Raw genomic sequence first — 27,944 nt, forward strand, 5'->3', positions numbered from 1 at the left:
CCGACCGGAACAGGACTGGTCACCGGTGGACCGGACACAGGCCGTGCCGGACTGTGGACACGCGCCGTGGGCCTGGTGCGGGGAACAGGGACGGGCCGGACAGGACCGGGGACACGCACCACCAACCTGGTGCGGGGAGCAGGGACGGGCTGGACAGCCTGGGGATACGCACCACCAACCTGGTGCGGGGAGCAGGGACGGGCCGGACTGGACTGGGGACACGCACCACCGGCTTGGTGCGGGGAGCCGGGATGGGCCGGACAGGACTGTGGACACGCACCACTAACCTGGTGCGGGGAGCAGGAATGGGCCGGACAGGACTGGGGACACGCACCACTAACCTGGTGCGGGGAGCAGGGACGGGCCGGACTGGACTGGGGACACGCACCACTGGCTTGGTGCGGGGAGCAGGGACGGGCCGGACTGGACTGGGGACACGCACCACTGGCTTGGTGCGGGGAGTAGGAATGGGCCGAACAGGACTGGGGACACGCACCACTGGCTTGGTGCGGGGAGCAGGAATGGGCCGGACAGGACTGGGGACACGCACCACTAACCTGGTGCGGGGAGCAGGGACGGGCCGGACTGGACTGGGGACGTCTGGCAGCTCGGGACAGTCTGGGCAGTCTGGCCACTCCGGCAGTTCATGGCAGTCTGGCCACTCCGGCAGTTCAGGGCAGTCTGGCCACTCCGGCAGTTCAGCGCAGTCTGGCCACTCCGGCAGTTCAGCGCAGTCTGGCCACTCCGGCAGTTCAGCGCAGTCTGGCCACTCCGGCAGTTCAGCGCAGTCTGGCCACTCCGGCAGTTCAGCGCAGTCTGACCACTCCGGCGACTGTTGACTGGCGGGCAGCTCCGACGACTGTTGACTGACGGGCAGCTCCGACGACTGTTGACTGGCGGGCAGCTCCGACGACTGTTGACTGGCGGGCAGCTCCGACGACTGTTGACTGGCGGGCAGCTCCGACGACTGTTGACTGGCGGGCAGCTCTGGTGACTGTTGACTGGCGGGCAGCTCCTGCCCCGTCAAACAGCCCTTGTGCCCCCCCCTAAAAAATTATTGGGGATGCCTCTCGGTCTCCCTAAACTCTTCCATCGCCCTGGAAATGCTCCTCCTTAACTCGGCCCATGTCCATCCTTCCTCTTCGTTCCTCTGCTGCTTGGTCCTGGTTTGGTGGGTTGTTCTGTAACGTTCGGCGTCAGGTAACGAGGAAGCGGACCAAAACGCAGCTGGGAGCGAACACATGTTTATTCTTTTACACCGAAATAAACACGTACACAAAATCAAGAAAATGCCGATACGTTAGCTGCTCAAAATCAAAGAGACAACAACCCACCAACATCGTGGGGGGAAAGGAACTTAAATGTGATTCCCAATCAGACATAACTAGCGACAGCTGTCTGATTGGAAATCACCCCCGAGCCCAACATAGAAATAAACCACAAAGAAAGGCTATAACAAAACATAGAAAATAAACCATAGAAATAACACAACCTTACCAAAATAGCAGAGTTCCCCTGGTCAGGGCGTGACAATAATTTACAGGGGTGGAAAAAGTACTCAATTGTCTTACTTACAATTGTATTACTTGAGTAAAAGTAAAGATACCTTAACAGAAAATTACTCAAGTAAAAGTGAAAGTCACCCAGTAAAATACTACTTGAGTAAAGTCTAAAAGTATTTGGTTTTAAATATACTTAAGTATCAAAAGTAAATGTAATTGCTAAAATGTACTTAAGTATCAAAAGTAAAAGTATAAATCATTTCAAATTCCTTATATTAAGCAAACCAGACAGGACAATTTACTCGTTTTTTTTAATTTATGGATAGCCAGGGGCATGCGCCAACACTCACACATCATTTACAAACAAAGCATTTGTGTTTAGTGAGTCCACCAGATCAGAGGCAGTAGGGATGACCAGGGATGTTCTCTTGATAAGTGTGTGAATTGGACCATTTTCCTGTCAAAATGTAACGAGTTCTTTTGGGTGTCAGGGAAAATGTTTGGAGTAAGAAGTACACTTCTTTACGAATGTAGTGAAGTAAAGGTAAATGTTGCTCAAAATAAAAATAGTAAAGTAAAGTACAGATACCCCCCAAAAATACTTAAGTAGTACTCTAAATTATTTTTGCTTAAGTAGTTTACATCACTGACAATTTATTTGACCAAGACGCGAGCCGACGGAAAGATGCATCAATCTCAGATAAAGTATTTGAGCGAGCGAAACAGCGCCCCTCTGTCTCAGTAAGTGTAGCCCATGTATCTGATGCTGTCTGGACAAAAAGAATATGGCACGTCTTTCTCTTTTTTGCCAGACAGCATCAGATACATGGGCTACATGTAGTAAGACAGAGGGGCGCTGTTTCGCTCACTCAAATGCTATTTTGGACGAACGTGCAAAGGTAACCTACTTTTAAAGTGATTTGTTTGACAATCAGATGAAAACATCATGACAGGTTGTGTTCATGCCACATTAAAAAGTCGTACATTTTTACAGTTAAATTACATGTCTTTACTATAAAACCCACACTAGAACCGCTAAAGCAGTCATTTGGACTGTTCATTAATTTAAACAAATATTACTCTGCCATTTTTAAAGTCATGTCCCCCTCCGTCCTTGACTTTTCCTAAATCAGTCTATAAAACACACTGTCTTTGTTAAGTGGACATGTCATTTTTTATGGTTTTCCTCCATTGCCCCTGCTTCTCACGAACGTAGGGCCTGCTCCCCTCCTTCTCCCGATAGTTGAAGGTGCCGTCCCAAGTTGATAATAACCCCGATAATTGCCTTGAAATTGAACCTAAAAAATACCTAAACTAATTTCACATATACAGCACCAGTCAAAAGTTCGGACACACCTACTCATTCAAAGGTTTTTCTTTATTTTGACTATTTTCTACATTGTAGAATAATAGTGAAGACATCAAAACTATGAAATAACACATATGGAATCATGTAGTAACCAAAAAAGTGTTAAACAAATCAAAATATATGTTATATTTGAGATCTTCAAAGTAGCCACCCTTTGCCTTGATGACGGCTTTGCACACGCTTGAAATTCTCTCAACTATCTTTATGAGGTAGTCACCTGGAATGCATTTCAATTAACAGGTGTGCCTTGTTAAAAGTACATTTGTGGAATTTATTTCCTTCTTAAGGCATCAGTCCATGGTTGCAACACTCACTACAGAGTTCCAACCTGCCTCTGGAAGCAACATCAGCACAAGAACTGTTCGTCGGTAGTTTCATGAAATTAAATCAATATTATTTATAAAGCCCTTCTTACATCAGCTGATATCTCAAAGTGCTGTACAGAAACCCAGCCTAAAACCCCAAACAGCAAGCAATGCAGGTGTAGAAGCACGGTGGCTAGGAAAAACTCTCTAGAAAGGCCAGAACCTAGGAAGAAACCTAGTGAGGAACCAGGCTATGAGGGGTGGCCAGTCCTCTTCTGGCTGTGCCGGGTGGAGATTATAACAGAACATGGCCAAGATGTTCAAATGTTCATAGATGACAAGCAGGGTCAAATAATAATAAAATGGATGAAATGGGTTTCCATGGCCTAGCAGCCGCACATAAGCCTAAGATCACTATGCACAATGTCAAGTGTCGGCTGGAGTGGTGTAAAGCTCGCCGGACTCTGGAGCAGTGGAAACGTGTTCTCTAGAGTGATGAATCACGCTTCACCATCTGGCAGTCCGACAGACGAATCTGAGTTTGGCGGATGCCTGGAGAACGCTACCTGCCCGAATGCATAGTGCCAACTGTAAAGTTTAGTGGAGGAGGAATAATGGTCTGGTGCTGTTTTTTATGGTTCAGGTTAGGCCCTCAGTTCCAGTGAAGGAAAATCTTAACCCTACAGCCTACAATGACATTCTACATGATTCTGTGCTTCCAACCTTGTGCAACAGTTTGGGTAAGGCCCTTTCCTGTTTCAGCATGACAATGCTCCCGTGCACAAAGCGAGGTCCATACAGAAATGGTTTGTCGAGATCGGTGTGGAAGAACTTGACTGGCCTGCACAGAGCCCTGACCTCATCCTCATTGAACACCTTCTCGATGAATTGGAACGCAGACAGCAAGCCAGGCCTAATCGCCCAATATCAAGCAAGTTCCCGCAACAATTTTGGAATAAGATGTTGGACGAGCAGGTGTCCACATACTTTTGGTCATGTAGTGTACGTCCTGTGCCATTATTTTTATTTTATTTTATTTTATCGTAAGAAGAATATAATTGAATGTAGCAGAATAAAATAAAAATGACATTTTTCCCATTACAGAGCGAGTACACATATAAAGTGGCGATGTTGAGCGTAAAAGTGATCATAAGTCATATGTGCTAGATTTAGAGTTATTTGTCAACTTTAGTTGTGAATGTTACAAACCTTAGAATGTCTTAGGAATCAACACATATATGGGCTGCATGATGTGACTATAGGCTATTGATGATTTGAGAAAGTAGCAAAAAAACCTTGCGCTCTGTTCCTCACCTCAGGCTGCACAGCTGTTCTCTCATCAAGTGATGATATTTTCACCAATCAGACTATTCTCAATTTAATATTTTCTTTACCAATATGTAAAATTAGTTTTGTTTTAGAATGGCCCATTATCAAATGTGCAGGGGGAAAAATACATGCCATCTGTATGCATTCAAATAGCGAATGGAGGCCACGGTTTCACTCAAGTCTACTTTGTAAGCTACTTCGGTTTTAGCATGTGCTTAATATAAGCAGCTGAGAAATACATTTAAGAACACTTAATTCACTCCAAGCATCAACCACTGTTTGAGGAGCATGCTCTCGCTGCCCGACAGGTGATATTCCGTCTGCACTCTGTATGCCATGGGCTCTCCAACCTTGTTCTTGCAGCTACCCAGGGCTTCATTTGGGAAATCAAGTGAAATCTGTTCAGGAACATCAATAGTAACATGTTTTCGCAACAAAACATATTTCTCTAAACTGTTGACAGACGTCAGCGTGGTCGAGAAAGGATTAAAGAGAGAGCAGTTGGAAACACATGGTGAGATTCTGTACAGCTGAAGGTAATGTGTCACCCAATTAATTATGGAAACATAAACAATGCCCTATTACTAGGCTATTCAAAATCAAATACAAATGTACTAATTGTAGGCTAACTGTAAGCTGCCCTGCACAATCAATGAACCAACAGCATGGCCTAGGGCTATACATTCTCTCCCAGACTCATGGATAGACATTTTGAAGCGTAGCATAAGCTAACCAGTCCATCCAGTATGCATCATAATACAGTCCACACAAAAGCGATTTACTTTAATTTGTTTCATTTTGGAGTATAGGCTAGACCAATTATGTACCAAAGACATCTTAAATCAGTTTTGTTTTATGTTTTTCAACCATACGTAATGTAATATGTGTTAGGCTATGCATTGTACATTGCACAATCATCATTTTAATTCAAGTTTTTTGTGGTGGCTCTAAAGAGGGACAATAGAGCCCTGAGTACCAGGCCATTAGGACCTGATGGTAGTTTTCAAGTTGGGTAGTACCAAAGCATGTCTAGAGTACATAAAAGGAGATTACTGTGACTCAGCGGTCACATGGCATTTTACCACAGTCATGACTCATGACTGCCCATGTGGCGGTAATATTGTCACCAATATTGTCACCTAGTTGCACCTGTGTAATGATCATGCTGTTTAATCAGCTTCTTGATATGCCACACTTATCAGGTGGATGGATTATCTTGGCAAAGGAGAAATATTCACAGGGATGTAAGCTAATCTGTACATAAAATGTGAGAGAAATAAGCTTTTTGTGCGTATTGGAAATGTTCTGGGATCTTTTATTTCACCTCATGAAACATGCAGCACTTTACATGTTGCGTTTATATTTTTGTTCAGTATAATCATTATAATGCCATTATTGCTTTTGTGATGATTTTGTACTGACCTTTTGTACTGACCACAACCAAATGATTATTTGTGCGTACTGTTAAAAAAAAATGGTGCACGTCCACACATAGGAGGTCCCGTGAAACAACTGGCCCCCCTATGGAAATCAAATGCCCATCCAACTGATTCGTTCTGGCACCGGGCTTGCTGTGTGTGTGTGTGTGTGTGTGAGTGTATTTGTGTGTGTGTTTGCCCTGGGCCTCCTGCTGCAGTTCACTAGGTAGTATGTGCTGACTGTCCCGGCAGAGAGTTAAATGAGGCACATCTACATGGCAGGGAGTGGGGGGGTCAGGGGCTGGTATTTAAAGGGCATGGCGTGAATACTGTTCTGTGGCGCTCTGTTGACACATGGGCCGCTGCCTCAGGACATGGAGGGAAGGCTACAGCACATCAGGGGCATACAGAGCAACCGCAGTCATTTGCCCATAGACGGAAAAAATGTAAACTTTCCTCACACGTACTCTCTCACACACCCACTCATCTCCACACTCTGACACACATTCACAGACGTTTAAAGTAACTGTCCAGTGAAAATATCACTTTTAAAAGTTAATATTCTATTAACTCATACCCAAATAATGTTCTTCGAGTTGACATATACTTGTATTGTGGCATAAATGGGAGAAAAAACAAAAAAATCTCACCTTAAACTTGTATCTCTAACAGACCATTTACAAAATATTAATATTAATAATAGAATAATATTTTTTATGACCGGTATACGCCCACACCATTCTGTTGTTGGGGTATGCCCACACCATTATATTGTTGGGGTACGCCCACACCATTATATTGTTGAGGTACGCCCACACCATTCTGTTGTTGGGGTACGCCCACACCATTCTGTTGTTGGGGTATGCCCACACCATTCTGTTGTTGGGGTACGCCCACACCATTCTGTTGTTGGGGTACGCCCACACCATTCTGTTGTTGGGGTACGCCCACATATTGTTGGGGTACGCCCACACCATTATATTGTTGGGGTACGCCCACACCATTATATTGTTGGGGTACGCCCACACCATTATATTGTTGGGGTACGCCCACACCATTCTGTTGTTGGGGTACGCCCAAACCATTCTGTTGTTGGGGTACGCCCACACCATTCTGTTGTTGGGGTACGCCCACACCATTCTGTTGTTGGGGTACGCCCACATCATTATATTGTTGGGGTACGCCCACACCATTATATTGTTGGGGTACGCCCACACCATTATATTGTTGGGGTACGCCCACACCATTACATTGTTGGGGTACGCCCACACCATTATATTGTTGGGGTACGCCCACACCATTCTGTTGTTGGGGTACACCCACACCATTCTGTTGTTGGGGTACGCCCACACCATTCTGTTGTTGGGGTACACCCACACCATTATATTGTTGAGGTACGCCCACACCATTCTGTTGTTGGGGTACACCCACACCATTATATTGTTGAGGTACGTCCACACCATTCTGTTGTTGGGGTACACCCACACCATTATATTGTTGAGGTACGCCCACACCATTCTGTTGTTGGGGTACACCCACACCATTATATTGTTGAGGTACGTCCACACCATTCTGTTGTTGGGGTACACCCACACCATTATATTGTTGAGGTACGTCCACACCATTCTGTTGTTGGGGTACACCCACACCATTATATTGTTGAGGTATGCCCACACCATTCTGTTGTTGGGGTACACCCACACCATTATATTGTTGAGGTACGCCCACACCATTCTGTTGTTGGGGTACACCCACACCATTATATTGTTGAGGTACGCCCACACCATTCTGTTGTTGGGGTACACCCACACCATTATATTGTTGAGGTACGCCCACACCATTCTGTTGTTGGGGTACACCCACACCATTATATTGTTGAGGTACGCCCACACCATTCTGTTGTTGGGGTACACCCACACCATTATATTGTTGAGGTACGCCCACACCATTCTGTTGTTGGGGTACACCCACACCATTATATTGTTGAGGTACGTCCACACCATTCTGTTGTTGGGGTACACCCACACCATTATATTGTTGAGGTACGCCCACACCATTCTGTTGTTGGGGTACACCCACACCATTATATTGTTGAGGTACGCCCACACCATTTCAAGGAAAACCATTTCACTCATATTTCACTCATAAGTCATATAGGTAATATTTCATAGAAATCTGGAAACAGTGGACAGTTACTTTAAACAGGACACATATTCAGACACCCCAATCAGCAGCCTGCATGTGTGTATATGCAACATGTCATTGTTAACAGAGGTAGGGGTGCGAGCATGTACACTATGGGGATCTGAGTCTGAGCGGAGAAGACAGAAGACAAAAAGAGGGAGGAGAAGAGAAGGAGGAGGAGAGGAGAAGAAGGGAACTCATTACTCTGGCGTGTTGCTGTGTTGAACCTAGCGTCTCTGCCGCCCGCCATCTCAGTAAATAAAGTCTGTCATTGGATCTGGCCCGGTGGCTGTTTCCAGGCCCTGTTATTTGCGTTATTAATATGCATGCTAATGTACCTATTTTATGGCTCAACAGTTCTGATTCACTTCAAAATCAATTATCCATCTGGTACACCCATACTAAGCCCAGGCTCAAATCTGTATTAATTTCAGCAAACATACATCGGGCACAACACAATAAAGATAAATGGCTAGATTAGGTGCAGTAAACAAAGGAACTAGGGGCAAGTTTTAATGATATTTGGCTTATAAGAACCTTACAGTTCCTTAAATAATGAGTCTGGCTCTGGTTTTTTTCCAAATGCAAATTATACAAAGGAATGTTTCGCTGTCCTGCCTTTTCCAATTTCATTTAGATAAGAGTGTCTCCAAATAAGTTGACAGTTAATATTCTCACATGAGCACTCCGCCGCCTCCTCTGCCCCACTTCTCCCTCCGGAGCAGACTGTTTTTCCCCCTCATCCATAGTGACGCATTGATCCGTAATAAGTTCCGAAAAGTTCACTGTGCTTGTTAAATAGTTCAAACTGACAAAATCTGGACTGGGAACTACTTAGACAGTGCTGACAGAACCACTTACGGGTGTTACCGCCACTTTTACCATAAACCATCAGCAAAATCAGTCTGATATCAGTGTCATGCCCTTAGCAACCCCTCGCCCTGAGACAGAGAAGTGAGGAAAGAGAGAGATGGGGAGCTGAATGATGATGAAGGAGAGAAGAGGAAAGGAGAGAAGAGGTACAGCTACAGCTGGCTGCCTACAGATGAGGGCCCTCCATGACACCCCTCTGTGTCCCTGTCATTACCCACTGCTGGGGTCACACAGACGGAGTGATGAATCCATAATATGACATCACCTCAATTTTCCTCTCCATTTATCCCGGTAATGTGGTGCCCTGTTCCCTACACCCAGGACCACCCGGGACTCATCAGCGCCAGGAAAATAGACCACTTGTGGACACGAAAACGGCACACCTTAGATGAGCTCAATGTGGAGCTCAGTTAATCTGAGTACATTTTCCTCTATCTCACGAGACATTAGTTAGACTCAATACATTTTTGCAAATGTATTGAAAATGAAATAAAGAAATATAACATTTACATAAGTATTCACACCCCCTTAATACTTTGTAGAAGCACCTTTGGCAGCGATTACAGCTGTGAGTCTTTCTGGGTAAGTCTCTAAGAGCTTTCCACACCTGAATTGTGCAACATTTACCCATTATTCATTAAAAAATTATTTAAGTCCTGTCAAATTGGTTGTTGATCATTGCTAGACAATAATTTTCAGGTCTTGCCATAGAATTTCAAGTTGATGTAAGTCAAAACTGTAACTCGGCCACTCAGGAACATTCACTGTCTTCTTGGTAAGCAACTTCAGTGTATATTTGGCCTTGTGTTTGAGGTTATTGTTCTGCTGAAAGGTGAATTCATCTCCCAGTGTCTGGTGGAAAGCAGACTAAACCAGGTTTTCCCCTAGGATTTAGCCTGTGCTTACCTCCATTCCATTAATTTTTTATCCTGAAAAACTCCCCAGTCCTTAACGATGACAAGCATACCCATAACATGATGCAGACACCACTATGCTTGAAAATGTGTAGAGTGGTACTCAGTAATGTGTTGTGTTGGATTTTACACAAGTGAATACCCTTTGTATTCAGGAGAAAAAGTTAATCACTTTGCCACATCTACTTTTTTAAATTTTTACCCAGTTACTAATAGGTGCCCTTCTTTGCGATGCATTGGAAAACCTCCCTGGTCTTTGTGGTTGAATCTGTATTTGAAATTCACTGCTCAGACTGAGGGACCTTACAGATAATTGTACTGTGTGTGTGTGGGGTACAGAAATTTGATCGTTTTTAACATGATTTTTGAATGACTGTTATTGCACACAGAGCGAGTCCATGCAACTTATTATTTGACTTAAGCAACTTTTTACTCCTGAACTTATTAAGGCTTGCCATAACAAAGGGGTTGAATACTTATTGACTGAAGAAATGTAAGCTTTTTATTTTTAATGAATTTGTAAAAAATTTTTAAACATAATTCCACTTTGACATTCTGGGGTATTGTGTGTCGGCCAGTGATCAAAATCTCAATTTAATACATGTTAAATTCAGGCAGTAAAACAACAACATTTGGAAAAAGTCAAGGGGTGTGAATACTTTCTGAAGGCACTGTATATCAACAGCACATTGGTTCTCCTTTATTACTAAAAAAAAACAATGAATCAGAGACCTGCACGATTGTTGGAGAGTGAGTGTTAGGGAGTGTTACCGTGTGGGACTGAGTAGTGTGCTGGACTGTGCTGGAGTAGTGTTGGTCCATACTCACTCAGCATGCCCATCCCCAGCATGAAGGCGTCCATGGTGTAGGGCAGACCCCTGGCCCTCCCTCGCGTGCCTGGTGGGAACATCACCTCCTTGGGCTGGGCCTTCTTACATTCTACCTGTGGACACAGTGGAAACAAAATGAAAAATCAGTCCTACTGGCCCCATGGAGGGAGAAGAATGGGACTGGGCAGGTCATATCCAGATTCCATTAGGACTAGCTCACAGAACAATAATGTTGCTTTTTCTAAAAAGCTAAACGTTTGCTTGTCTGGGAAAAAATCTAAGGTCAATCCTTCCGAGTATTCCAGTGCCTTTTGAAACTACTGGTGCATCAGGAAAGTTGTAGAAGAGCCTCCAAACGTGATGTCTCCACTGATTATCTTAAAATGTCTTCCTGTAGCCACGTTCTATTGCCCCGCACCACAGTCACCTGCTAGTGGAAAGGCTTCAAATCTATTCTAACCCTGGCAGACCTTCTTATCATTCAGGAGTAGACTGACTGAGGAACATGGAGAAAAAAGAATCCTCCACCATGACTTCCACACAAACACTTTAGACAGCCCCCTTCATCTCAGTGAATGCCTTTGTTTTCTGTCGTTTTATTCAAATTCTTGTTAGTCTTCCTAGAGAGAGACAGAGAGACAGAGAGACAGAGAGACAGAGAGACAGAGAGACAGAGAGACAGTAGAGTGAATGCTGAGGCCAGGTTGGTAAAATTCTCATTTCTGCCTCTGTGTGCTCACCTGCTCTACAGTACCCAGCCCATTCCACCTGGAGCGCCCGTTCTCTCTCTCTCTCTCTCTCTCTTGCCAACGCAAGTGAAATAGATAATAAACAAAAGTGAAATAAACAATCAAAAATGAACAGTAAACAATACACTCACAAACGTTCCAAATGAATAAAGACATTTCAAGTGTCATATTATGTATATATACAGTGTTGTAATGATGTGCAAATAGTTCAAGTACAAAAGGGAAAATAAATAAACATAAATATATGTTATATTTAGAATGGTTGTTTTTTCTTCACTGGTTGCCCTTTTCTTGTGTCAACGGGTCACAAATCCTGCTGCTGTGATGGCACACTGCGGTATTTCACCCAGTAGATATGGGAGTTTATCAAAATGTGAATTCTTTATGGGTCTCTCTCTTGTGCGCTATTTCTCTCTCTCTCCCCCCTCTCTATCTCTATCTCTCCTGCCATCTTACTCTCTGTTCTCACACACACTTAGTTCTGCCCTCTTATGACTAACATATTCTCCTCCAACACAATGCTTATCAGCTGGTAGATGTGACAGGTCTAAATACTCTAGCAGCAGCCTGTATGAACATGTATATGCAAAAAAATTAAATCATGTACTCTATGTCAACACCGCTGAGAGAAATACATCAATGTTCTCGCTAAAGAACATGCACACAGATATATCTGTATAGACATATACAAACATGAGACCACACATGCCAAGCACGGGCACACACACATCCGCACACAAAGTCTCACACACACACACACACGCACGCACACACACACACACACACTCACACACACACAAAGTCTCACACACACACACACACACATAAACACACGCAAACACACACAAATTCACAAGCTTCACAATCTCATCCATCCTTCAGAGAGGAGCAGCTGGGGTAAACAGAGCAGGACCTGTCTAGGAGGGGTGTGTGTGGTGGTGGGGGGAGGGGGGGTGATCAGACCAGAAATAACATTCCACTCTGACAGACTGATAGGGAAGGGGGGGGGGGGGGGGGTTCATCCACACCAGTGAGAAAGGAGAAAGTCATCTCCAGCCATATCCTATTTACCACACATCTATATGGGCTTTATGAAATATACAGGAGTGTGTGTCTGTGTGACTGGCTCGGCTGACAGGGCTGGCGTGTCTGTGCCGTGTGTCTATCGCCTGCTCTTCTCTTTGGTAGGCCGAGCCTGTTCATCGCGCCGCACAATCTGTCTGCTCCACTGCCTGCTTGGGCCCTAGGCCTGTCCATCTGTTTGTCTGTCTGCCTCCTGGCTTCGTGTCTAACCCACAGCCTCAGATTTAACAGGGCCTCTCTCTCTCTCTCTCTCTCTCTCTCTCTCTCTCTCGCTCTGCTATTCAAATTCACACGCATGTCATCCTGCCCACTGCACAATATAAGGGGTTGGATACCATTGCACAGTGCAGGTAAACCCCAGCATCCATACAAATGCAAATGGCCAGGGCTGCACCTCTGCTCTGCTCTGACAAGCTCCAGGCAAACATTACCATTCCTTCACTGATCCTCCACTGTAGAAACAGCCTGGTATTATACAGTGTTATTATAGAGCGTGAGTTGCTGAGTTAGAATAAAAGTTGCCAGTGCCTCAGTGTGAAGGTTGCTGTGTTAGATTTATAGTTGTGGTGTAAAAATGGAAGTGGTGGCTGCTTGCTGTGTTAGTGTGAAGGCTCGCTATCTCCAGAGGAAAAGCTGCTGTGTAAGACCACTAAGATTAGAGGCTGTTGGAGGGCTAGTCGATTAAAGAAAGCAGAGGCCATAGAAACACACTGTCCCTTCGTTCGCTGCAAAGCACTTTGTAGCTGTCACAGAGCACCTAGCTAGCGACGCTGCTCTGTTCTCTCACCCCCATTTGTGCCTCTACGCTTCCTACCCTGTGAGAGCGACAATTTTCAGACTGCCATCATTTTCCAATCAAAGCAAATGGGAGCTTAAATACCTGTAAGGTGTGGGAGGGGTTGAGGAGGAAGGGGAAGCAGAGCAGGAGAGTGCACTAGCAGACTAATTGTCAGGGAATGACCTCTATACTGAGTGGAGAGAAACCAGGCGGGACAAATAGGACTATTAAAAGTCTCTGCACACTGACTGGGGCTAACACACCTACACCCACCTCACACATCTCACACACCTACACACTGACTGGGGCTCACACACCTACACCCACCTCACACATCTCACACACCTACACACTGACTGGGGCTCACACACCTACACCCACCTCACACACCTACACACTGACTGGGGCTCACACACCTACACCCACCTCACACATCTCACACACCTACACACTGACTGGGGCTCACACACCTACACCCACCTCACACATCTCACACACCTACACACTGACTGGGGCTCACACACCTACACCCACCTCACACATCTCACACACCTACACACTGACTGGGGCTCACACACCTACACCCACCTCACACATCTCACACACCTACACACTGACTGGGGCTCACACACCTACACCCACCTCACACATCTCACACACCTACACACTGACTGGGGCTCACACACCTACACCCACCTCACACATTTCACACACCTACACACTGACTGGGGCTCACACATCTACACCCACCTCACACATCTCACACACCTAAACACTGACTGGGGCTAACACACCTACACCCACCTCACACATCTCACACACCTACACACTGACTGGGGCTCACACACCTACACCCACCTCACACATCTCACACACCTACACACTGACTGGGGCTCACACACCTACACCCACCTCACACATCTCACACACCTACACACTGACTGGGGCTCACACACCTACACCCACCTCACACATCTCACACACCTACACACTGACTGGGGCTCACACACCTACACCCACCTCACACATCTCACACACCTACACACTGACTGGGGCTCACACACCTACACCCACCTCACACATCTCACACACCTACACACTGACTGGGGCTCACACACCTACACCCACCTCACACATCTCACACACCTACACACTGACTGGGGCTCACACACCTACACCCACCTCACACATCTCACACACCTACACACTGACTGGGGCTCACACACCTACACCCACCTCACACATCTCACACACCTACACACTGACTGGGGCTCACACACCTACACCCACCTCACACATCTCACACACCTACATACTGACTGGGGCTCACACACCTACACCCACCTCACACATCTCACACACCTACACACTGACTGGGGCTAACACACCTACACCCACCTCACACATCTCACACACCTACACACGGACTGGGGCTCACACACCTACACCCACCTCACACATCTACACACCTACACACTGACTGGGGCTCATGCACAGACACGCACCTCAAACATCTACACACCCCTCACACGCTTACACACACTTTCTGTTCAGTGGGTGACTGACTGGCTGGGTGGTGTTCAGCTGGACAGGAGCTCAGGAACAAGCACAGGAAGTGCCAGGTACACCGCTCTCTTCTCCCCAGCAGCTCCAGTCCCTCCCCCACCATACACACCTCACAGCCCACTGTCACATCCAGGTAGCTGGGCCATCTACCAACCACATGGGCTGGGGGGGAGTGAATCCCCGGGCAGGCTGCTGTGAGTCAGTCAGGTCTGGTTGGAGTGGGTTTGTTATTCAGGGGAATAGCTCTCCTCTCCTCTCCTGTCGTCTGTTAAAAATGAGCCGAGAGCTTGGCGGCTAGTGTGTGAGGGCAACACAGAAAGACGTGGGGGATAGATGGGCCAAGAGGAGAGTTCACATCACTACTCAGACCTGAGACTCTCAATCAGGCTGCCTCAGAGCATCCTCTTCTCCCCTGAACACACACACACACACGCACACACGCACACACACGCACACGCACACATGCACACGCACACAGACACAGATACCGCCACTATCTATAGGCCATAAGCATTGCTTCTTTGATTCTCCTTGTAGTGGTGCTGCCACGACGGCCCAGTTAGATAGATAAGGGCGTATTAGTAAGCATCACCATCTCTGAAACACAGCTGACTCTGCCAAACTGAGAGGGCAGGATTTATCCAGCGGTCGTGACCTTCTCAATAGATCTCTCATTCCCATTAACCTTGTGGGTGTTGTAGGGAGCTGTGTGGGCGTGTCAGCCCTGTATCAGGCCTGCAGCAATGCTGTCCTCTGGGATGCGTGCCGTGGAGTGGGCGTGGGGTGGGCTACGTTGCGGCAGCGTTCACTCCACTACAGAGTGGATTATATCAGTCTACTTAAAAGGGCTAGCACTCTGGAGAAGGGAAACAGCGTGATTCATCCACTATAGCCTTCCAATTCCCAGCTGAACAGTAAAAAGCAGTGAATGGTGTGAAAATGTCAGTCAGCTGAGTGATGTCAAGCCTGTGGGCACAGGCCATGGGATTATTCACTTAAGAAAAATGAGCTCAGCCATTTGACTGCTGAATATTTACACTAAAGGTTGTTTAAAGGGTGAAATTACTTATAACTCAGTGCAAACATCATCACACTTTAACCAACAGAATCAGATGCAATTTGCATATATGTGACCCGTTTCAGGAAACTAGGCGTATGTCGCGGGTTACTCCTTCACACGAGAGCCGTTTGAATGTAATCTTTAAAACAAAAAATCTAAATATATTTTTTGTCCAGAAATGACTTCCGGAACATGTGAACTTTCATGTGCCTTAATAACAAACTTGTATGCCATCTGTAAATACGAATACAATTGTTAAATTACAAGCCTAGTTGGTTTAGCCACAGAAAACGACAGCAACCTTCCCACTAGCCATGATTGGCTGAGATAATGAGTGGGCTGGACATGCTGAGAGATGAGCTCGGATTGGTCTGCCATATAGCACACTTCTGTCTGAGCTGGTTAGTATGTGTAGGTAATCCTGTCTAACGCGGCTTTTAAAAAATATATATTGCTTAGTAGAACTGCATAAGTGTGCGCTCCACTTTCTCAAGGACCGAGCTTTGAAATCAATGGAATTAGAGTATGATAGCTAAGGAGATGGAGAAAACACCTGTCTCCGGATTACATCTTCAAACTAAGGGTAACCATGGCATGCGAGACAAGGAGAAGCGTCCAACCATGATGTATATGGGTAAGATAGTCTAGTGAGCTACATTTTCAGATATTACACGTTTCTAATTTTTTAATTCAAGTCATTTTTCATTCAAGTCTTTTCATTTCAAGTTAAGGTGTACTGTTAGCTAGCTGGCTAACGTTAGCTGGCTGGCTAATGTGCGTGTGCTAACGTTACGTGTATGATCTTATTATTCATATCTCAGAACCATTTCCTTTGCTTGTTATAGCCTAATGTTAGCTAGCTAACATTGAATGTGTTTGGTTAGCTACCTGCAGATTCATGCAGGGTAGTAACGTCATGAGTTGTGATTATGGTTCATTGTTTAGCTAGCTAGCAAGCTATATGTCTTAACAAAAGACTCCACTATGCAAGTGTCCATTTTAATAGTTAATTTTGACAACTGTTAGCCAGTTAGCTTGGGTGCTTGACTGCTGTTAGGACAGAATGCTCGGATCAACCCTTAAAGAGATTGGTGGAGCTAATTAAGAGGGTGTGAACAAAGCTGAATGGGTGGAGACAAAGAAGAGCTCTCCAGTAAGTACCAAAACATTCAAAGGCAATTTTCTCAAAAGCTTATCAACTTTCAAAGCAGAATTACTTTCCCATTGTTCCTCAAATGCAGTGTATGATATACCATTTTGTAGCTCTGTGTCTCTGCTTTTATCCAATGTAAAAAACACAATTTCAAATTTTGCTACATAAGACCGAATCAAGGCGGTCGATCACATATTACCATTTTTTTTTTTAACATTACAGTCAAGAACAATGCTAGCTTACAAAATACGTCCATTATTTACATATGACATGGAAGTTGTATATAACTTGGTAAAACAGGAATGTTCTGTATCTTCATTTTCAGTCTGTGAACCTTTGTCTGAAATGGTGGATAGTTTTTACGGCAGTAGAACATCTTGAGAACACCCACTTCACAACTCCACCTATAAACCAAAGGTTTTAGTGATTCTGCATCTCTACCATTGTTCCTCTATGAGAGGAGAGGTGAGAAGAAAGAGCAGACTAGGGGACGTTGATGATCGTTTCTTTTTCAGGACAACCTGTTCTCCATAATCAGATGTTCAGACCTTTCAGATGTAGGGTACCAAACACTTTTCCCCAAAGTAAATCTGTCATGAAGGAAGCACACACAGATATGCCACCTCCTTTTGGCGTATGCAATTGCACAGCCACACAAAGAGTACTGAACCAGAGAGCACAGGATGACTTCCTTATCAAAGGACTGAATCATGAAATGAGAGGCAAAATAAGCTGCTTGTACTGAACAAGGGACATGGTAAAAGCACTCACAAAGAATTTGGGGGAAAATTACAGCAAGAAAAACGCTTCCTGTTTCATGGCTGTATGATGCAATAATGGTGGGTCACTATGTTACGCGCAATGTGCATAAAAAACACAGGGCACCTGTCATGGTACCAATAATTGCTTGTAATACACCAGATGTATGTCCTTGAACTGATTATTTTAAAATTGCACACAGAAGAAGTCATAGGGATAATTTAGTTGCTAATGGCAGCCTGCAGTAGCTCGGCCTTCAACTTGAGTTATTCAATGAGAGGGGGCAGCACTGAGCTAGCCTGCAATGTCCCTTCCTGGAATAGCTCAAACTGCTTTTCTCAATTAGATTTGCTCAACTCCTGCGTCCTCTCTCCTCTGTCATTTCTAGACTCCTTTTGAAAAAGCTTAAAGGTAATCGAGGAGAGGCGGCGAGGAGAGGGTAAGTGGACGAAAATGTGCATGAAATGAGACTACATCTTCAATCACGCGTCATCAGGCAAATGACGTTTGCAGGGTGGAATCCCCAAATAAATGTATAAAGTGGTAAAAACGAATTTGTGCAAGACAGCATATTGTTTAAAAATCTTTGCATGCTTTTCTTTTTCTCCTTCAAGAAAACACTAGCAGATTCAAAAGGGGTGTGGCAGATTTCAAAACTCTTCTGTGAAGGACTCAGGTAGGATACACTTGTGCTTCCTCGCCAAAAGGAGGCTATTGAGGAGGGGAGGACCGTTTTCGGTTTGCCTGCTAACGAATTCACACACTCCTCAACGACCACTCAACCACTTAACGGTTTCTGGGTCACGAAAAAGAGAAGACTGAGGAGAGAGGACGGAGGAGGTACTTTTGCCAAAACAAGAAAACCCCTATGTCTCCATGTGACGTCATCTTAACTGACTTAATTTGGCTTCAATGCGCTATTGAGTCTTCACATAGGAATGAATGGTGTCACGTGATCTATGGCTTTGTCCATTCATATGTAGAGTCATTGCTTTTAACATACTGCACGTTTTATCTGTCAGTATACTGAACTTTAAGTGACTGTCTCACAGCAGGCATGTAATCGTTGGATCTGTCACTATCTGGCTGTAATGTTCATGTTCATATACATCCTAATAGCAATGGGACATGGATTTTGAGTTTGACACAATCAAGATGTATCACAGAACATCAAGACCGCCCTGTATGTTATTTAACTGAAATTCTGGACTAAATTACAGTACATCAATCTAAAACAATATGGGTGAAATGTGGATTCAATGTACATAATATCTTTCAACATTCAGCTCCTCCAGCAACACCTGTCCCTATTTCCATACAGTACATGGATGCATGCCTGTAATTTTTAGCCTTCCCTCCCTGCTCCAGTCAGTGTGGGCTGGAAGCAGCGCTACCTGCCTGCCTCCCTGCCTGCCTCCCTGCTTGCCTGCCTGCTTGCCTGCCTGCTTGCCTGCCTGCCTGCCTGCTTGCCTGCCTGCCTGCCTGCTTGCCTGCCTGCTTGCCTGCTTGCATGCCTGCCTGCCTGCTTGCCTGCCTGCTTGCCTGCCTGCTTGCCTGCCTGCCTGCTTGGCTGCCTGCTTGCCTGCCTGCTTGCCTGCCTGCTTGCCTGCCTGCTTGCCTGCCTGCTCACTACAGTAATTGGTTGGCCATGTCAGGGGACCCGACTGGGAAATTGACTACTAACGGAAAATTCATCCCTGCGGCAATGATCATTCTCTACTGAGGAATATCATAAATGACACATTTAAGAACATTACCTTGGAGCAGTTCACTAAAACCAATATGGGCCTATTTTAACGGCACACTACTCCCATCTAGAGATCTGAGCCACTACTTGATAGGTGTTCATTATGCATTCATATTGGGAGGCGGGTGGTGGAGAGAACAGAGATCATTGCTTCGATTAGAGAGATGACTGAATGACTCTTGTCAAAGAGAGAGGGCAACAGCAACCTGCCATCAACTATATAGCATCCACATCATCTAGATCCACTTCACTGTTCCCTTCTAGGCTCCCTCCAACCACTGATACTACTGGCAATGGCAGGGGGGACAAACGCTTCTGCTGCTGAAAATGATCAGAAAGGCCCAGGTTAACCAGGACAGCAGAACTCCCTGTAACTTGAATTGTGTGCATTATTGATACACTTAAAGTAACTTCGCCTATGAGACAGAAATCGATATTTCCCCCATCACACACACATCTATATTCCCCCTCTCTCCCCCCGCCCTCTCTCTCGCTCTCTCTCTTTTTCTCTCCAACTATCTCGCTCTCTCTATCTCTCAATACACTTCCCTGCTTCTGACATTTCCCTGCCTCTGCCAGTATTTCTATCTGTGCTACAGCAACTCACATTAGAACAGCTTTACTTCAAAACATGACTTGTATCCTGTCACTTCGACAAGGTCAGCCCTAACTCAGAGTTGGAGCAGCTGCTTCCTGTACAGTACCTCTCAGGTCTTAATATCTAGTGAAACCATTTTCACTAGAGGAGAACTAACTCCGTTACAACCTGCTGAGATGAACCATCTATACTGAACAAAAGTATAAAAGCAATATGCAACAATTTCAAAGATTTTACTGAGTTATAGTTCATATGAGGAAATCAATTCATTAGGCCCTAATCTATGGATTTCACATGACAGGGAATTCAGATATTCATCTGTTAGTCACAGATACCTTAAAGAAAATGGGTCTCAGCATCTCGTCACGGTATTTTTGTACATTCAAATTGCCATCGATAAAATGCAACTGTGTTCGTTGTATGTAGCTTATGCCTGCCCATACCATAACCCCACCGCCACATTGGGGCACTCTGTTCACAATATTGACATCAGCAAACCGTTCGCCCACACGAAGCCATGCACATGGTCTGCGATTGAGAGCCCAGTTGGACATGGTGACAAATTCTCTAAAACGACGTTGGAGGCGGCTTATGGTAGAAAAATGAACATTCAATTATCTGGCAACAGCTCTGGTGGATATTCCTACAGTCAGCATGCCAATTGCACACTTCTTCAAAACTTCAGACATCTGTGACATTGTGTTGTGTGACAAAACTGCACATTTTAGAGTGGCTTTGTTTTGTCCCCAGCACCTGTTTAATAATCATGCTTTTTAATCAGCTTCTTGATATGCCATACCTGTCAGGTGGATGGATTATCTTGGCAAAGGAGAAATGCTCACTAACAGGGATGTAAACAAATTTGTGCACACATTTTGAGAGGAATAAGCTTTTTGTACATATGGAACATTTCTGGGATCTTTTATTTCAGCTCATGAAACATGCGACCAACACTTTACATGTTGTGCTTATATTTTTGTTCAGTATAGCTACAAATCCAATGGTAGCAGATTACAGACTGTTACCAATCTAATTCCAAAACCACCAGATTCCAACGTGTTTCCTCATATTCACACTGAGCCACAGTTTCTCTTCCTGTCTCAGTATGCCAAAGCTATGTCTCCACTTGGACATGGAGAGTGGACACATCACTCAATGACTAACTCAAAGCAGCTCCAACAAAACACAGGACACTCAGGAAGAGAGGGACTGTCACGGCTGTCTGAAGGATCGGACCAAAATGCAGCGTGTTTGTAGTTCCACATCTTTATTTATTCGTGAAACGTAATGCAATACATAAAATACTTGAACTAACAAAAACAACAAACCGTGACGCAGAGAGGAAAACACACTACTCAAAATTATAATCACCCACAAACACAGGTGGGACAAACATCAACATAAATATGACCTCCAATTAGAGGTAACGAGGATCAGCTGCCTCCAATTGGAGATCAACCCAAACAACACGAACATAGAAATACAAAACTAGAATCTGAACATAGAAATACAAAAACAGACAAACACCCCCTGTCACGCCCTGACCTACTCTACCATAGAAAATAACAACTTACTATGGTCAGGACGTGACAGTGACAAAAGAGACAAGACAAGGTTTTCAAGGTTGTAGTTGTAAATCACTGCATGGTGGTATTTGAGAATTGAGAATATCATTGATTAATGTAAACCAAAATGAACATTGGGACTGATAGTATATTCAGATGTGAATAGCAATTAAAGAGGAATAATACATTGGGTCCCAGTGAGCCCCAAATTCAGTGTTTCCTTAAAGCAGTGTGTATCTGAGAGGTCCCATCTGTCAGAGAGGCGCTGCAGCGTGGCATGTCGTGCTGATGTAACATGGTGTGTGTGTGTGTGTGTGTGCGCGTGTGCGTGCGTGTGCGTGTGCGTGTGTGTGTGTGTGTGTGTGTGTGTGTGTGTGTGTGCGCGTGTGCATGTGTTTGTGTGCGTACGTGTCTGAGTGTGTGAGTGTGTGTGCTCTGCTGGCTGACTGACTGACAGACAGTGTGTCACTCCCTCCCTCATCGTCCCTGTCCATCCTGCCAGTCATCCATCAGGCTCATCAGCCCAACAGCAGCCCATTAGGCCCAGCTCACATATTAATGACAATCTATGCCTCTTGATAAATGTCACACTGGTGCTGAAGTGCTGGCAGAGTCTCACAGTTCCCTCCACACGGTGCCACACAACACCATCTCAGAGGACCGCTGATTGCAGCTTCTTCGTTCCACTACAACACTATAGTTCCACTATGGTTCTACTCCATTACACTGAGGTGTTCCTCCCCAACCAGGAACCCTCTCCATGAGGACGTGTAGCTGAATGACTAATGGCCATAATATAAGCTACCCAATCAGCACCCCTCTACTGCTTGACAGCGTAAACTTAATGCATAGAGCAGGTGTTAGTCTATCACACACACCAGCAGGTGGCGATATACAGGGCTACCTGGAGAGATTTAGAGAGATAAAGTGAGACCTTATTGTCATTCAGCCTCTGTCCCCCTGGCCGCCTCGCAGATGAGACAAAACTCACACTATAACAACCAGAGAGGAAGTTGGTGATCAGGATGACATTGAGACAGAGAGAACAGGCCATTTCCTCAATCACTCTCTCGCTCCTCATTCACTCCTGCCCTGTGGGGCTCCACAGTAATCAGACCTGAAAAGGCTGGGAATGGAAGAGAGAGAGGGAGAGAGAGGGAGAGAGAGAGAGCATGAGAGAGAGAGAGAGAGAGAGAGAGAGAGAGAAAGTACTTCTCCAGCCAGCAGATCACGGTCTGCAGCCAGGCAGGAGATTCCGCATGTCACCGTGACATGGTACTTTCCAGAAAGGAAGGCAATGGTTCACCAGAGGCCAGGAGCCCCCCTAGTGGGCAGACCACAGCAGAGAGTAGAGGAGAGGATGGGGTAGTTTCACTCAGTCAGATGGACATCCACATTCCTCCGCTACGTCAACCCAGCTATAAATATCCTGTCCTTAGTGTAGGGCTATGCTGCTCCACACATGAACCCTGGGTGATTGAGTAAATCCTCCAGGATCCACTCACACACACACACACACACACCCCAGTGCACACACACACACACACACACACACACACACACACACACACACACACACACACACACACACACACACACACACACACACACACACACACACACACACACCATGGGTAGATTACATCTCAATGTCCACTGACCCTAGATGATGAGCTAGGCTTGGGGGAGGAGGGTTCACCTAGGTGCTGAAGTTCATGTAAACTCCCAAGAGTGGTCTGTCTGCCTGTCTGTCTGCCTGTGCTGTTAGTAGCAGAGTGGCAGGCCTACTGGAGGGTACATCAAAGGGATAGCGCCAGGAGGTATTATTAAAACTCTTAACATTACAGGGAGTCCTGTCCAGTGGATATCCATGAATTATCTGAGATCACAGGAGCGTAAAAGGTCTATTTCAGAAATGACTTAATTGGGTGAACTCAGATATTAAATCCTGAAAAAAAATCCTCCTGTAATACTAAGTTAAAACCTGAGCCTTTTATCTTCCCTGCTTTCTTTCCATCCTCTCCTCCATCCCCTCCTCCTTCCTCTCCTCCTTCCCATCCTCCTTCCCCTCCTCCATCCCCTCCTCCATCCCCTCCTCCTTCCCCTCCTCCTTCCTCTCCTCCTTCCCATCCTCCTTCCCCTCCTCCATCCCCTCCTCCATCCCCTCCTCCTTCCCCTCCTCCATCCTCTCCTCCTTCCTCTCCTCCTTCCCCTCCTCCATCCCCTCCTCCTTCCCCTTCTCCTTCCTCTCCTCCTTCCCCTCCTCCATCCCCTCCTCCTTCCCCTCCTCCATCCCCTCCTCCTTCCCCTCCTCCATCCCCTCCTCCTTCCTCTCCTCCTTCCCATCCTCCTTCCCCTCCTCCATCCCCTCCTCCATCCCCTCCTCCTTCCCCTCCTCCTTCCTCTCCTCCTTCCTCTCCTCCTTCCCCTCCTCCATCCCCTCCTCCTTCCCCTTCTCCTTCCTCTCCTCCTTCCTCTCCTCCTTCCTCTCCTCCTTCCCCTCCTCCATCCCCTCCTCCATCCCCTCCTCCTTCCCCTCCTCCATCCCTCCTCCTTCCCCTCCTCCATCCCCTCCTCCATCCCCTCCTCCTTCCCCTCCTCCAACCTTACCTCCTTCCCCTCCTCCATCCCCTCCTCCTTCCCCTCCTCCATCCCCTCCTCCATCCCCTCCTCCTTCCCCTCCTCCTTCCTCTCCTCCTTCCTCTCCTCCTTCCCCTCCTCCATCCCCTCCTCCTTCCCCTTCTCCTTCCTCTCCTCCTTCCCCTCCTCCATCCCCTCCTCCTTCCCCTCCTCCATCCCCTCCTCTATCCCCTCCTCCTTCCCCTCCTCCAACCTTACCTCCTTCCCCTCCTCCATTCGCCCCCTTCCTGTTCTCCCAGATGTCAGCACTCTGTCGGATTTCTAAGGGGCCAAAGCGGGATGTTTGGATTTGAAGAGAGTTCTGTTCAACCCCCCCCTCTGTCTCCGGCAGAGGAAAAGCCTGCTGAATGTTTTATGGGCGGCTGCGTGTGCTTAGAGCGGACATCAAAGGCAGGCAGCGTCGCGCCGTGAGAGAAATCCTCACGAGGGCGACACATGCTCTATCGTCACCTACACAATCTGACCCTTACTAGCAGACCCTTCCCTAACGTCCACCGCTCTGGTCCTGTGGCCTGTGTTTCAATCTCTACTGAATTCCCTCAGAGCCGGGTCGCCTGGCACACAGTTGACTGTATAGTCTATTAAAGGAAGGGGTTCAACATGCAACAGATGGCAGGAAGCAGAGATGAGAGGCATCAAAACACACGATGACACTAAAACAGCCTGAATACAGGACCCTGCCTGCCACAGGAGTATACTAAATAATAATCCTAATAATGATGATGAATTGAATTAGCAAGTCAAATATACACAGCACAGACTGTTAGCAGATGATGCTTCAGATAAAGCTTTGATCTGAAGCTCTACCAGAGGATTCTAATAGAGAGGAAAACGGGAAGAAGCTTGCTTGAACTCCCCGGAACGGTTTAACCCTCTCCTCTGTTGTCTTAGAAACGCTCAAGCATCTCATTACCGCACAGAGAGAGTGCAGCACATCAACTTCTGTTATTTTCAACAAGACAAATAACCTGGAGTATTTCAAGTAGCTTTTTATTCTCCTCCATTTCTCTGAAGTTACCCATCTCATGCAATTCCCTGCTAGTCCAATTCAATCCAGCCTGTCGATGGGTGGCACGAACAATGCTCCAAACAACTGCAGGGAAAACGAAATGGCAGCCCTGGCTTGGTGCTCCCTGAACGATGAAACCATTTGATGCAATATCATATAAAAATCGATAGCACTGTCTTGGTCTCATAGATCTGCAAGCAGACACTGTGTCTGTCCCTGGGCTCAAGGAGCAGCTTGTCTGTGACGGAGAAAGAGAGGGAGAAGGGATGGAGGGATGGAAGAGGGAGACGAGGGGGATCAGAATGACTACAATATCTGATCTCCAGCTCAGATAACCAGGCCTGTTTCTCCTCTTTCTTAGCTCTCCTTCTCTCCTCTCGTTCCCTTGCCCCCTATTCTCTCCTCTCCTCTCTTTTCCCCTCCCCTCTCCTCTACCTGTCTCCTTTCCTCTCTGTTCTTCTCATGTGATTCCTATGGGAGGCTCTGATCAGCAGGGACTGTTACAAAGATTGTAGTAAGTAAGGGCCATACATGGACGAGTCGGTCTCTTGTTTCTACTACACCACCACCGTCACTCAGGTTTATGACCCTGAAGGAGACCACATAGTAAAGGCAGGAGTCCCAGCCCGTAGAGTGGCAGGAAGAGAGTATTCCCTCTAGCCCATCACAGGCCACAGGTCCAACCCATCAGTAGACTACACACAGTGTACACACAGGGGGACAGGAGGGGCCACAACCGCTACTACAGAGACTCAGAACTGTCTACTATCTATGAACATGTGACAGAAACATTGACGGCTACAGTACTCCGTGCGCAATTGATTCATCTGATTAGCTGAACTGATGGAATGACCATAAGCTTTCGACTGTGTGCTTTGAAGCAGAAGACAACAGCAGTGAGGTGATGAGTCAGATCATTACTGGGCTTCCTGGAAGGCTCTAATCCCTGGTTAATGAACTCTTCCTCTGCCAACGCTCTCCCAGCAACACTCTCTCCCTGGCTGGTCAGCACTTAAGGTGTGCGTGTGGTATGGGTTGGGGAATGTAGGGGCAAGAAAGCGACAGGTTCCCTTCACCAGTCCCTCAACGTGACAGGCGGAACTCACACACACAATTTCACGGTTACCAGCAGCACACACCACTGCGCTACCCCATCCCAGAGACCCACAGAGTACACACAAACAGGCACGCACAAATGTACGCACACACACACAAACACACACACAGGCGTGCACACACCCACACACACACCCACACGTATATATACAGTCATGCATGAGCACACACACACGCCTACGCCCCACACACACCGTTGACTCTATGCTATTAACACTCCATTAAAGAGGAAATCAAATATTAATCTTTCAACACCAATCTGGAATTGAAAAGAAGAGTAGACTTACCATTTTATTATTGATTTCATGAAAATGAATTTCACAGACTTTCTCTACGACGTCTTCCCCCTCGAAAGTTACAAAGCCGAATCCTGTACAGAGAGAGAGAGAGAGAGAGAGAGAGAGAGAGAGAGAGAGAGAGAGAGAGAGAGAGAGAGAGAGAGAGAGAGAGAGAGAGAGAGAGAGAGAGAGAGAGAGAGAGAGAGAGAGAGAGAGAGAGAGAGAGAGAGAGAGAGAGAGAGAGAGAGAGAGAGAGAGAGAGAGAGGGGAGAGAGAGAGACAGTGAGTTAGGGGGACGTTTGCAAACTTCAGTATTAAAAGAAAATGCACCATGCAGCTATTATCATGAGCTGCATGGAGAAACTCTGCCCGGCCCCCGTCTTTTGGAGAGGCAGAATGGCGTGAGCGCTGAGAGGAACAACTGAACAAGATAGACATTGTCTTCTCTAAATCAAGAATATGATGAAATCTCAGACATTATTAGAGGCACTGGAGGACCTTCTCCAGAAAGAGAAGATGGAAAAACAGCACAAAGCCCATTTAATGAGATTCATGGGAGCAGGGGCCTTAGCATCTGAATTTCATTAAATGCATTTTGTGTTCGCTTCATTGAAATTTCACTGTATAACAAGACCTCGTTTTTATGTTAATGCAGGACTCGGCATATCTGAATGTGTCATTGACCGTGGGATTTTTGGAGGTATTTATAAGATAAAAGCTTAACCCCTTCCTATATCAAGGAGACAAGGCCATGAGACAAGACGACTGCAGCCTTGGCGCACCAGGGAACGGCTATGCTCTTTTCTCGGCTGTTTTGATGGCTGACGCACAAAGCAATCTGCCTTCTTTATGGCGCGGGTTCAAAGGGAAAATTATTTTCTATTGCATTGTGTTAGAAAGGAAGAGCTAGTGTGGAAACACAAAGAATGTGGAATAAAATAACAAGTGGGAATGAATGAGAAGCAGCTCCTATTCAGCCTGTAGTACTGTATACAGCAGACAGACAGACAGTAAAGATCACCTCAGTCTGGGCTTAAACAAGCATTACCATAAATGTTTTTATTTAACTAGGCAAGTCAGTTAAGAACAAATTGTTATTTACAATGACGGCCTACCCCG

At 46.0% G+C, this 27,944-nt stretch overlaps 1 protein-coding gene across 13 annotated transcripts in view; it reads right to left on the minus strand.

Moving 5' to 3' along the window:
* Window positions 1-27,944, minus strand: part of LOC115154563 (RNA-binding protein Musashi homolog 2) — a 314,171-nt gene that overhangs the window by 53,644 nt on the left and 232,583 nt on the right. For 8 of the 13 annotated variants that reach the window (XM_029700902.1, XM_029700896.1, XM_029700900.1 and 5 more), the window contains exons 8-9: window positions 26,835-26,917; window positions 10,666-10,837 (exon numbers count right to left, since the gene is read on the minus strand). In XM_029700902.1, coding sequence (XP_029556762.1) covers window positions 10,666-10,837; window positions 26,835-26,917 — 255 coding nt within the window. The remainder of the gene's footprint in view (window positions 1-10,665; window positions 10,838-26,834; window positions 26,918-27,944) is intronic. The other 5 variants (XM_029700898.1, XM_029700895.1, XM_029700897.1 and 2 more) reach the window with 1 other exon arrangement.

This window comes from Salmo trutta, chromosome 19 (assembly GCF_901001165.1).
Source record: "Salmo trutta chromosome 19, fSalTru1.1, whole genome shotgun sequence".
Lineage (NCBI taxonomy): Eukaryota > Metazoa > Chordata > Actinopteri > Salmoniformes > Salmonidae > Salmo > Salmo trutta.